This window comes from Chiloscyllium plagiosum, unplaced genomic scaffold, assembly GCF_037043375.1.
Source record: "Chiloscyllium plagiosum isolate Xiang-an unplaced genomic scaffold, Cpla_swu_hap1 HiC_scaffold_31, whole genome shotgun sequence".
Taxonomy (NCBI): domain Eukaryota; kingdom Metazoa; phylum Chordata; class Chondrichthyes; order Orectolobiformes; family Hemiscylliidae; genus Chiloscyllium; species Chiloscyllium plagiosum.
In genome coordinates this window covers 11,032,681-11,045,438 of record NW_028270169.1, presented here as the reverse complement: position 1 = coordinate 11,045,438, position 12,758 = coordinate 11,032,681, and the positions used below count along the sequence as shown (strand labels likewise).

The 12,758-nt window shown below is 46.1% G+C and overlaps 1 protein-coding gene across 4 annotated transcripts in view; it reads left to right on the top strand.

The window, feature by feature from the left end:
• dph1 (diphthamide biosynthesis 1) overlaps positions 1-12,758 on the top strand; it is a 613,903-nt gene that overhangs the window by 11,877 nt on the left and 589,268 nt on the right. For all 4 annotated transcript variants that reach the window (XM_087977226.1, XM_087977225.1, XM_087977228.1 and 1 more), the window contains exon 2: positions 4,062-4,208. In XM_087977226.1, coding sequence (XP_087833352.1) covers positions 4,062-4,208 — 147 coding nt within the window. The remainder of the gene's footprint in view (positions 1-4,061; positions 4,209-12,758) is intronic.

The window sequence follows — 12,758 nt, the reverse complement described above, 5'->3', positions numbered from 1 at the left end:
TACTAAGCTGGGTGGCAGGGTGAAATGTGCTGAGGATGTTTGGAGATCACAGGGTGGCCTGGACAAGTTAGGTGAGTGGGCAGATGCATGGCAGATGCAGTTTAATGTGGATAAATGTATGGTTATCCACTTTGGTGGCAAGAACAGGAAGGCAGATTACTATCTAAATGGAATCAATTTAGGTAAAGGGGCAGTACAGAGAGATCTGGGTGTTCTTGTACACCAGTCAATGAAGGTAAGCATGCAGGTACAGCAGGTAGTGAAGATGGCTAATAGCATGCTGGCCTTCATAACAAGAGGGATTGAGTATAGAAGCAAAGAGGTTCTTCTGCAGGGCTCTGGTGAGACCACACCTGGAGTACTGTGTGCAGTTTTGGTCTCCAAATTTGAGGAAAGACATTCTGGCTATTGAGGGAGTGCAGCGTAGGTTCACAAGGTCAATTCCTGGAATGGCGGGATTATCTTACACTGAAAGACTGGAGCGACTGGGCTTGTATACCCTTGAGTTTAGAAGAATGAGAGGGGATCTGATTGAGACATATAAGATTATTAAAGGATTGGACACTCTGGAGGCAGGAAATATGTTTCCGCTGATGGGTGAGTGCCGAACCAGAGGACACAGCTTAAAAATACGGGGTAGACCATTTAGGACAGAGATGAGGAGAAACTTCTTCACCCAGAGAGTGGTGGCTGTGTGGAATGCTCTGCTCCAGAGGGCAGTGGAGGCCCAGTCTCTGGATTCATTTAAGAAAGAGTTGGATAGAGCTCTCAAGGATTGTGGAATCAAGGGCTATGGAGATAAGGCAGAAACAGGATACTGATTAAGGATGATCAGCCATGATCATATTGAATGGTGGTGCAGGCTCGAAGGGCAGAATGGCCTACTCCTGCACCTATTGTCTATTGTCTTTCGGAGCGTCGCCTATCACCTGTTTCAGACTATGTCTTGATGAAGGAGCGATGCTCCAAAAGCTAGTGTGCTTCCAATTAAACCTGTTGGACTATAACCTGGTGTTGTGTGATTTTTAACTTTGTACACCCCACTCCAACACCGGCATTTCCAAATCGTCTCAATTTCTTTAGTCATCCAGCATTCGCTATACCTACCATGCTTTCCTTTCACCCTAACAGGAATATACTTTCTCTGGATTCTCATTATCTCATTTCTGAAGGCTTCCCATTTTCCAGCTGTCCCTTTACCTGCGAAGAGTTGTCCCTGTGGTGACCTTGTTTTCTTGGGTTATTCTGAGAGTCCACAACTGATTCATTGGTTGTGACATCCTTTTGTGGAGCTTTTGATGTTATGGCCACGCTGCAATAAAACAGTTGAAGAAGAAGGTTGTAAATGGTATTAATTCTCAATGTGCCTGTTACAGTGGGGCAAAGCTAGCACCCTCGGAAATCTGAGCCAACCGCAGCTGCGGTGGCTCTCCTTTGCCAGTTCCTCTGTCACTTCTCGATATCTGTTCAAAATCTTCAGCCCCTCAACCTGGGTGATCCACCAAGACAGCAAAAAGGAAGCTGCACTTCCTTTAACTTTCAAAAGCAGGGAGAAAGAAAGAATTTGAAAAACAAATGATTTTATAAGAACACTGTTTTATTTATGATCCTGTGGATTGGAGGCTGTGCAGAATCTTGGTGTCTCTCGACAGTGAAGGTGTTAAATTGATGTGTTGTGATAAACAATGCAGGATTTGCATCGGTGAATGTGCACAGCGAGAAAGGGATAAAAATCGGATGGCTGAAAGTCTGTTGTGTACATGAGGTGTAAAAACTGTACTGGGTAAATGACTGTACAGCTTACTGTGCATGTGCTGGAGTTAACTTGTAGTAGAGTCATCCAAATCTCTCTTTGGTGTGCTCTTGTCCTACTTGCATTTTTTAAAAATCCAGATTATTGGTTAATCCAAGTTTCTGTTTTGAGGGTAATTAAAAAGCAGTCTGCAGGGATTTCCCCATTGGGTTATGGCTCTTGTTCTGATCTTCAAGCCTGTTGTATCATCGCACTTTCTGACTACACGAAGCAGGATGTGGCAGGCTGTTTTCACAGGAATGTGTGTAGGAAGCTGCATTCGCACTGCTGTGCAGTTGAAACTAGAGCTTGGCCTATCTGATAATGCAGTTCCCTCTTGCTCAGACTTTGAATGGATGTCCTGGCTGCATGTTTTACTGGATTGCATGAATATTGAAAATCCTCTGGCGCTGTTCAAAGGCAGCACCTAGGGACCCGGCTTTGGTTCCAGCCTTGGGTGAATGTATGGAGTTTGCACATTCTTCCTGTGTCTGCGTGGGTTTCCTCTGGGTGATCCAGTTTCCTCCCAAAGGTGTGCAGGTTAGGTAGATGGGCCATGCTAAATTGCCCCATGGTGTCCGGGGATGTGCAGGGACCTCAGCCCGCTGATTGCCATCCTGGTCACACTCTTGGCTTCAAGTGAATAGGTTGATGGTGTGGGTCTAGGTGGGATTCTCTTTGGAAGGATGGCCTGGATCTGATGGGCCGAATGGTCTGCTCCCACACTGTAGGGATGCTATGATACTATTTTATGAAAAATAGTGACTAGAAGTAGAGAATTTCATCATCACTGAGGACACCTCTGTACTCTCAGGTGGGCAGAAAAGATCCCATGGGACTGTGTTGAAGAAGAAAAGGGAATTCTTCAAGTTCCTTAGCCGATGTTTATCCCTGAATTCACATCTCAAAATCAGGTCATCTGATTTTCTTACATGGCTGTTTGTGGGACCTTAATGTGTGAAAATTGGTTGCCATGCACACTACATTGCAACAGTCACTACACTTCAAAATGTAATGTATGGGCTTTGCAAAGAGCTTTTATAAAGGCAAGGTTTTTTTTGTGTTGTCTCCATAATTAATTGCACTATTGAGTAGTCGCATTGTAAAGGAAGAATAAATATTGCTGAGAAAAGACCGTTTCGTGAGGCTTTTTCCTTCCCACTCATTAGGACAGTTTGTGAGAAATTTTTAAAAAGTGCAGGGAAAACAACACTTGGAATACATGAGGAAGAGTGCTGATTGGTTGTCATGTAAACCCCTGTACCAATCACCATCCATTTGCCAACCAATTTCGATATGTTGGGAAACATGGCAGGCAGTCTATTCACAGCAAGCTCCCACAAACAGCATGATATAATGACCAGATTTTTTTTAAGTCATGTTGGTTGAACAATAATTATTGGCCATCAGACCAGCTTGTTCATCTTCACCTGAGAGGGCAGGCAGGGTCTAAGCTTAAGGTCTCACCCAGAAGATGGCACTTCCAGCATTCATTCCTTCAGTGTGTTACTCGCGAGCTGGATTATGTACTCTGGGATCTGGAGTGGGATGTGAACTCACAACCTTCTGACTCAGAGGGAGAGCGCTACCCACTGAGCCAAAACTGGCACCTAAGCGAAGCATAGTGGGAGGTTTCTGAGGGGATGGAATGCAATGTTATTGTGTGTCTGTCAGTCAGTCAGCAGAACTTGGTTTGCTGCTGTAGTGCAGGGCTTGCTTTACAAAGCGCCAGGAACCTGTTAGCTGGGGTGACAGTGATTGCTGGCCTCAGATACTCTGTGACTTCTGCTGAAGCACTCTGGGACCAAGAGGATCTTGATTCTGCTATGGTTATTTTTTGGTGTTAGGTCATCTTTCAGTAAAACACCACCGACTTGCATGCATTTTCCTGTGGGTCGTGGGGGTAGATGACTCATGGTACAACATGGGTACAAAGCTGGTTTATAAACGTTTTATAGTAAATGCTTGGGCCTTACAATTGGTTGGTCATCCACTGTCTCAGGCACTGTGAAAGACACAAAGAAGAATTAAGGACAAGAGAAATAAATATAGATGTGTTGAGCATTCAATGGTGTACAGACTAAACCTTGGCGTTATTGGTCTACATCATTGTTGTGAAACCGTTACAGCATAAAGGATGACTGTGCAAAATGGGTTTCATTAATACATGGCAAACACCTGAGTAATGATTCAGTAGGGGTGATGGGAAGGGCTCATCAACACAGTGGTAACTGTCTGTGTTTTTCCTCCTCTCCCACTTTGGGATTAGGTCCTCGTCGTCGGGTGGCAAATCAGATTCCTGAAGAAATCCTAAATAACAGAGAGCTCCAGGAAGCTGCACAGGTGCTGCCCAGTAACTACAACTTTGAGATCCACAAGACTGTCTGGAGAATAAAGCAAGCAGATGCTAAAAGAGGTACTAGTCCCCCTCACCCTGTTATCGCAGGAAGACGCGTAGATTAATGTCACCATAAGAAAAGTTACAAAGATGTTAAGTTGGGTCCCTAGCTTGTATTGGATTGTGGGACTCCATTTGGAGTGGAGATAGAGGCCCCAAAACTGGCCTCAGCACCAGGGTTAGAGCGAACCAAGATTCCGGGCACAAGTGGGGGATGATGTATGGTTTGGGATCCATCTGTTTGCCCAATAAAGCTTCCAGTGAGACACCGCTGGAGGACTGAGGCCAGTGACAGGTCAGCAGCCCCCCTCGATCCAAGAGGAGCAAATTAGCTAGAAAGGTGGCTGTGGGACTTGGTGGGTGATTGCTACTCCAACATGCTCTACCACTCAGTGCTAGAGAGGGAGTGTGAAGTCATGCAGTCAGAGCCATTAGTTGTATGCCTTACGATGGCAAGCTACTGCTCCACAAGTATACGTGGAGCTGATGAGCTTTATATGTAGCTGTTTATTTACTGCTTGTTCATTTTGAGCCACGTTGGTGTTGATGTTGGTGCAGTCATGAAGCTAACTGCAACTAAAGAGAATCTAATTTTCCCTTGATATTCAGTGGCATTACCATGCTGAGTCCCACATGATCTACATTCTGAGAGTTACCATTAACCAGAAACTAATTATGGACCAGTCTCATAATTGCCGTGGCTTCAACAGCAACCACAGCCTGGAAATATTGTGGCTAGTCATTCACCACCTGACTGTCCAAAGCCTGTCCTTCATCTGTCACACACAAGTCAGGAGCATTATTGCCTGGAAGTGTGCAGCTCCACTAAGACCCAAACTCAACATCATCCAGGCCAAAATAGCTCATTTGATTGGCACCACATTCATCACCTACATCATTGGCTGTCTTTACCATCAAAGCCACATTGGCAGCAGTGTGTATCACCTACAAGGTGAGTTGGAGCTGTATCACCATTGCTTCACCACCAGAGGGTCAAAATCCTCGACCTTTCTTCCTAACAGCTGTGTCGGTGATCCTACGCACATCAGTGGTTCTGAAAGGCAGCCCACCACCACTTTCTCAAAAGCAACTTGGAATGGACAGCCTTTGATTGTTTCCCTTGATCACATATGAAATAAGACAAGCTTGCATTTGTTTAGCAATTCTCCAGTCCTCCAGGATGTCACCCATGTTCAAGGATGCTGCAGAGATATCTGCTAGGGCCCCCACTGTTTCCTTTCTTGCTTCCCTCAATAAACTGGGATAGATCCCATCCGAACCTAGGGACTTGTCCATCTTAATGCCTTCTAGAATACCCAATATTTCCTCCCTCCTTATGCTGACTTAACCTGGAGTAATCAAACATCTATCCCTAACTTCGGTGAGGAAACAGACCCTTCGGTACAACTCGTCCATACCAACCAAGTTTCCCAAACTAAACGAGTCCCATTTGCCTGCGCTTGGCACTTATCCCTTTAAACCTTTCCTATTCATGTACCTGTCCAAGTGATTTCTAAATATTGTAACTGTACCTGCAACTACCACTTCCTCTGGCAGCTCATCCCACATACAAACCACCCTCTTTGTGGAAAAAGTTGTCCCTCAGGTACCTTTCAAATATTTCTCCTCACATCTTAAAAATGTCTCTAGTTTTGAACTTCCCCATCCAAGGGAAAAGATCTTTGCTTTTCACCTTGTCTATGCACCTCGTGATTTTATACACCCCTGAACTATCTCCATCTCAAAACCAACCAGATAATTAGTCATCTTTTAAAAATGCATTAGCACACATTCCCTCATTTTTCCCTGCTGATAATCCATTCCCACATTCCTGGCTCAGTGAGAAATGCAATGCAAAAAAGAAACTAGGCTGAGCAAATATAATTATTGCTGCTGTAGATTGAGCTGATCCCGGTCATCAGGCCTTTCTTTACAGTTTTAATGTGATATATGTAGACATAATAAACACTGTCCCTGGGGTGGGGGAGTCCAGGACCTCAGGACATAGTTTTAGGGTGAGAGGGGAAAGATATAAAAGAGACGTAAGGGGCAACTTTTTCACGCAAAGGGTGGGTGCGTGTATGGAATGAGCTGCCAGAGGAAGTGGTGGAGACTGGTACAACTGCAACATTTAAAAGGCATCTGGATGGGTATATGAATAGGAAGGATTTGGAGGGATATGGGCCTGGCACTGGCAAATGGGACTAGATTAGGTTAGGATGTCTGGTCTGTATAGACAAGTGGGACTGAAGGGTCTGTTTCCATGCTGTACATCTCAATGCCTATGCCTCTGACTCTAAACCAACCAAGAAGAAAAGCACATGGAATTTACAGTAACAAGCATTTTCTGCTGGAAGTGGCTTAGGAAGGTTTCCTTAAAAACCACAATCTGATAACATATCCCAGGTCTTCCAATGAGCTGTTGTTCAGCCGGTTAGTGTAGATAATGGGTTTGATATTCTTGTTCTTGCACAGGTTTGATCAGATCAGCAAAATAAATCCAAGTTCACACAACGGGATAAATGACCACTCAATGTACATCAATTTAAATTAAAACCATCTTAGTACTTTAACATATAAGATATTTAAGTATAAAATTATACTAAAAACAGCAAGGAATGACTAAAGGATTAGTAAGAAGGAGAAAATTAGAGTACAAGGGAAAACCAGCTGGAAATATGAAGAGAGAAAGTTTCTGCAACTGTTTGAAAAAGAAGACAGTTACCAACATCACTGAGTATAGTCAAGCCTGCAATCCATAGGCTTTTGGATTCTAGGAGAATCGAGAGGGATTGAGTGGGAAATGGCAGAGAGGTGGAAGATGAGCCATGACCTTATTGAGAGATAGGGCAGGCTCATGAGTTCCTATGGCCGATTGCTGTTCCTACCTTGTGTGTACCAAGTCTTTAAATCAAATTCCATGCTGGAGGCCTGAGTCAAATCAATCATTGTACCAGTTTTCCCCTTGTTTACCCATTGTCCTGGAACTTAAAATATGCTCTCCCCTCTCGATCCGATTACTGTCTTAGAATCATGGAATTCCCACAGTGTAGAAGCTGGCCATTCAGCCCATTGAGTCCACACTGCCCCTCCAGAATGCATCTCAGCCACACCCATGACTAACCCAGGAGCCTGTCCATCCTTAGACACTATGGGCAGTTTATCATGGCACATCTTTAGACTGTGGGAGGAAACTGGAGCACCCGAAGGAAACCCACCCAAATACAGTGAGAATGTACAAACACCACGAGAATGGAATTGAACCCAGGTCCCTGGGTGCTAAACACTGAACCACCGTGCTAAACACTGAACCACCGTGCCTAGATGTATTTATTTGCTTGGATGGTCATTGCTGACCTGGATTGTTTGGCTCAAGATGGCTGACAACTCCTCGGTTAGTGTGACTGGGCCACTGACCATGCTGCACCCCGTCAGTATTGGAATCTATATTTCTGATGCTAGGAATTGAATTCACAATCTTCCGACTCAGAGGTGAGAGCACTACCCAGTAAGCCATCATGTCACAAGAAAAATAAATTTACAGTTTTTTTTTGGTTTTTATTGCGGGGCTGATGTCAAGGAATTTTGGTTCTTCGACATGACAAGTCTCTCTGTTTTCTTTCCTAATATCCATACGATCAGATAGCCATCTTATGTGTCAACTGTCTGACAAATTTAATGGATTTATCGAGAGCTGTCTGTCTGAAGTGCACAGGTGGGTTGTGTTTGCTGAAGTGATTTTTTTCTCTCACCACAACAAGCTTCAGAGATGGTGGTTCTGGTGCATTTTTATTTCTCTATGTGATTAGGATAGTTAGGGGAGGAGAAAATTATATCTTTTTTCTTACCAAAGATCAATAGTCGCAATGTTTTAGAGTTCCGTTAGTTTCTTTATTCTTCATCCATGGTTTAACTGTATTGTTTCTGAGTGAACAAATTGTAACCTATGTTTTTATTAATATCTTTGCTTCTTTTTTCATCCTGTGGAAGGAAGACTTGCATTTATTTAGTGCCATTCATGATTACAGAAGCTTCACAGCCTATTGTGGGTGTCTTGATAACATAGGAAACGTGTCAGCTGATTGGTGCACAGCAAGCCTCGTGAAATGGTCACATGGCAATAACCAATCTATTTGATGTTGATCTGAGAGATCAGTATTGGGCAGAGCGCCAAGCATAACTTGTCTGTTCTTCTCTGAATTAGTGCGATGGGGTTTTGGTGTCCCCCAGCGAAGGTAGGTGGGGCCTCTGTTTGCTGTGTCATCTCCCAGGCAGCCCCTCCAACTGTGCTGCACTCCTTCAGAGCTGCTGTGAGGTGTCTGTCTTGATTTTCCGATACAAATCTCACATTAGACTTGAATCCACAACAGTGTAACTCAGGCCAGTGTTAGCAGTAGAGGTCTGGCTGACTGTGACTGCAGAGAGAGAGAGACCACTGACCTGAAACTCTGTTTCACTCTTCAAAGATGCTGCTAGACTGACTGAGCATTTCTGACATTTTCTGTTTTGATTAAATTTATTTTTAAGGCAAATATCTATTTGCCAGATGGGGGGGATGGTGGAGTCAGGTGTGGTTGCCTATGTTGCAAGGGAAAGAAGAATTCTCAACTTCTTGTCGTTCCTTAGTGTTCCCAGCTCAATTGTAACACAGACAGAGTGCAGCTCTTTTAGCAATGAACATACCTGTGATTAACAATGGACACGGTTACGGGGAGAATGCCTGCAATTAAGGTCCAGGCAGCTGAAGGAAGGATAAACATTGGAGAGATACACAGGGTTAAAATTGGAGAGATGTGGGATAGCGGTGTAGCTGGAGATGTTTACAGAGATCGGGAGGGGTTATGCCATGCGAGGACATTAATTTACAAGAGAGCCAGTGTGGCTAAAGTACCATGTCTTTGAGGCTCACAGAGCAGATTGAGTTGAGTTTTCCTGACATAAATGGAGCTTTTAAAATGTTAAATGCTGGGGATTAATTAATTAAGGCAATTTCACGAGGTGTGAACATCTTATCAAAGCTGCTTGAAGACTTGCCTGTTACAAATAACCAGTTTTTTTTTACATGGAAGTAAAAGATGCCTTTGTAATTAACATTTGAAATACGAAGCTATTCAGTCTGTCAAGCCCAGAATTCAGTCAGATCATGGCTGATCATCTCCTTAATGCCATTTTCCCACACCATCCCCATATCCTATAAGACTATAAGTTATGAAAGAAAGGCTGGATAGACTGGGATTTTTTTTCCACTGGAGTGCAAGAGGTTGAGGTGACTTTATAGAGGTTTTGTAAAATAATGAGGGGTATGGATAGACTTAAAGGTAGGTGTCCTTTTCCTAGGATAGGGGATTTCTCGACTAGGGCCACATTTTTAAGGTGAGAGGAGGAAGATTTTAAAAAGATACAAATTTTTACAAAGAGGGTGGTTCGTGTGTGGCATGAACTTCCTGAGGAAGTGGTGGAAATGGTTACAGTTATTACATTTGGATAAGTACATGAATAAGAAAAGTTTTGAGAGGTAAGGGCCAAGAGCAGACAGGTCGGGCTAGTTTAGTTTGGAATTATGTTTGGCATGGACTGGTTGGACAAGTCTGTTTCAGTGCAGTATGATTGTATGACTATGGTGACTTTAATTTCTTTTCACACCCTGCGATTTCTTCCTAAACCTTCCTGTGTATCTCTGTCTCTCTCTCTCTCTCTCTCTCTTTTAAGATAATCCTTAAGACCGACCCCTTTGACCAAGACCTTGGTGACTTGTATTCCGTCATGTGGCTCGGTGCCAAACTTTGTCTGATAATCGTTCCTGTCAAGTGCCGTGGGATGTTTAATTGTGTTAAAATGTGTTATCAGAATGCAAGATGATATGAGAGGCGAGACCATGAATGTCAGTGAGCCCATTCTGGGCATTGAGAGGGAAAGTTATTGCTGTCTGATCATTCTATTCCTTGTGTGCACCTGGGGACAAGCCGACCAGGCATGCAGCTCCACTGCGGCTTAGCTTTAGATTCAGGCCTTTGTAAATACAAGAAAGGAACATTGATTGGCAGGAGAGTGTACTGTATTGCAGATTGTTACACACTCTTCCTTTGTTCCTTATTTCTGTATTGCCACAATTTACCCTCTCTGTATCTGTCCTCCCATAATATACCCTCTCTGTATCTGTCCTCCCTTCTCAATTTGTGCTCCTGTCTACATGCCCTCTCTCTGTATTTCGGCAATGTGTCTTCTTTACATCAATAGTCTCATAATTTATTGTCTCTGTATATTAAGTAATAATGTGTTGAATGCCCTCTGCACACTGTGTTAAACCTCAGCATACAATACACATGTCTGCTCCCTTGCAGGATGCAGTTAAAAATCACACAACACCGGGTTATAGTCCAACAGGTTTATTTGGAAGCACAAGCTTTTGGAGTGCACCTCCTACATCAGGTAACTAGTGAGGCAGGATCCTGCTCCACTAGCTACCTGACGAATGAATAGTGTTCCGAAAGCATATACTTCCAAATAAACCTATTGGACTATAACCTGGTGTTGTGTGATTTCTAACTTTGTCCATCCCAGTCCAACACCAGCACCTCCACACCCTTGCAGGCTGGCAGAGGATTGTATCCATTGTTCTTGCAGGGTAGTATGCTCACCTCTAGTCTGCACTCCAATGTTCAAAGGCAGGTTCCTGTAGGTGGTTCTGTGTGCTGTGCAGTATTCCTGGTTGCTGGCTGCCAGCATGTTGTACTTGCCAGTCACAGCTGTGACCATTGTCTCACAATTGGCACTTTTGGGAAGAGAATTAAATTCCAGTCCAGGCATGGGGATGTAAAATCTCCGTGATTGCACAGAGATGGGAAGTAACAGTGAAAAGCCTATAAATAGGTTTGCAGTACCCTATGGATATTTTGTTCAAGCCTTTAGGTTTATGTAGGTTTATTGCAGTGATAGAGTTAATGCCATTACTCCAATCTCTTTACCCACTGGATATGTGACCCAGGAGCTAATGTTGACTGAACCAGTGTGTGAATATGTGCCACCAAACCTTTTATTGATATGTTCACAGGATGTGTGTTGGCACTGACAAGGCCAGAATTTATTGCTTAGCCTTGAATGGTTTTGCAAGATGCTGCTGGGCTTCCCCCTGGAGACACTGCAGTCAATGTTGTGCATTCAGTGTAAAACAAAGTTCCCAAAATGCTTCACGATCGTGATGCATGTAGGAAGATCTTTGAGCATCTGACCTCTGGGTTAACAAGGTGAGGTTCAGCATGAGAAATGAAGAGGAGGGAGGTGTGTAGGGTGAAAGGGAAAGGCTGAGGTTGGGCAGGCAAGGTGGAGCGTGGCCCTAGCCATATTGCTGTTGCAGAGAGCTGGCATGGATATATTGGGGTGAAGTGACCTGCTCCCCTGTTATGATCGCTCAAGAAGAAGTCAATCAGGGAGGGTTTTGGAGGGAATGCCAGAGCTTAGGGTCTCAGATGGCAGAAGGGTGGTGGTGATGGAGTGATGGAAATCTGGGTGAACAGAGGGCAGCAGAGATCTCCCAAAGGGAGAAGAGAATAGCCACTGCCAGTGCTCCTGAGCTTCAGCCACACCCCAATATATCCTAAACCAAACAGTGTTAATTTTCTGTGGCTTTGCCTTCAGCTACCCAGACTCTGCAGTCCAGAACCATCTGCCTGAACCTCCCGCGGTCTGGGACCATCCGCCTGAACCTCCCGCGGTCTGGGACCATCCGCCTGAACCTCCCGCCGTCCGGGACCATCCGCCTGAACCTCCCGCGGTCCGGAACCCTCCGCCTGAACCTCCCGCCGTCCGGAACCCTCCGCCTGAACCTCCCGCGGTCCGGAACCCTCCGCCTGAACCTCCCGCGGTCCGGAACCCTCCGCCTGAACCTCCCGCGGTCCGGAACCCTCCGCCTGAACCTCCCGCGGTCCGGAACCCTCCGCCTGAACCTCCCGCGGTCCGGAACCCTCCGCCTGAACCTCCCGCGGTCCGGAACCCTCCGCCTGAACCTCCCGCGGTCCGGAACCCTCCGCCTGAACCTCCCGCGGTCCGGAACCCTCCGCCTGAACCTCCCGCGGTCCGGAACCCTCCGCCTGAACCTCCCGCGGTCCGGAACCCTCCGCCTGAACCTCCCGCGGTCCGGAACCCTCCGCCTGAACCTCCCGCGGTCCGGAACCCTCCGCCTGAACCTCCCGCGGTCCGGAACCCTCCGCCTGAACCTCCCGCGGTCCGGAACCCTCCGCCTGAACCTCCCGCGGTCCGGAACCCTCCGCCTGAACCTCCCGCGGTCCGGAACCCTCCGCCTGAACCTCCCGCGGTCCGGAACCCTCCGCCTGAACCTCCCGCGGTCCGGAACCCTCCGCCTGAACCTCCCGCGGTCCGGAACCCTCCGCCTGAACCTCCCGCGGTCCGGAACCCTCCGCCTGAACCTCCCGCGGTCCGGAACCCTCCGCCTGAACCTCCCGCGGTCCGGAACCCTCCGCCTGAACCTCCCGCGGTCCGGAACCCTCCGCCTGAACCTCCCGCGGTCCGGAACCCTCCGCCTGAACCTCCCGCGGTCCGGAACCCTCCGCC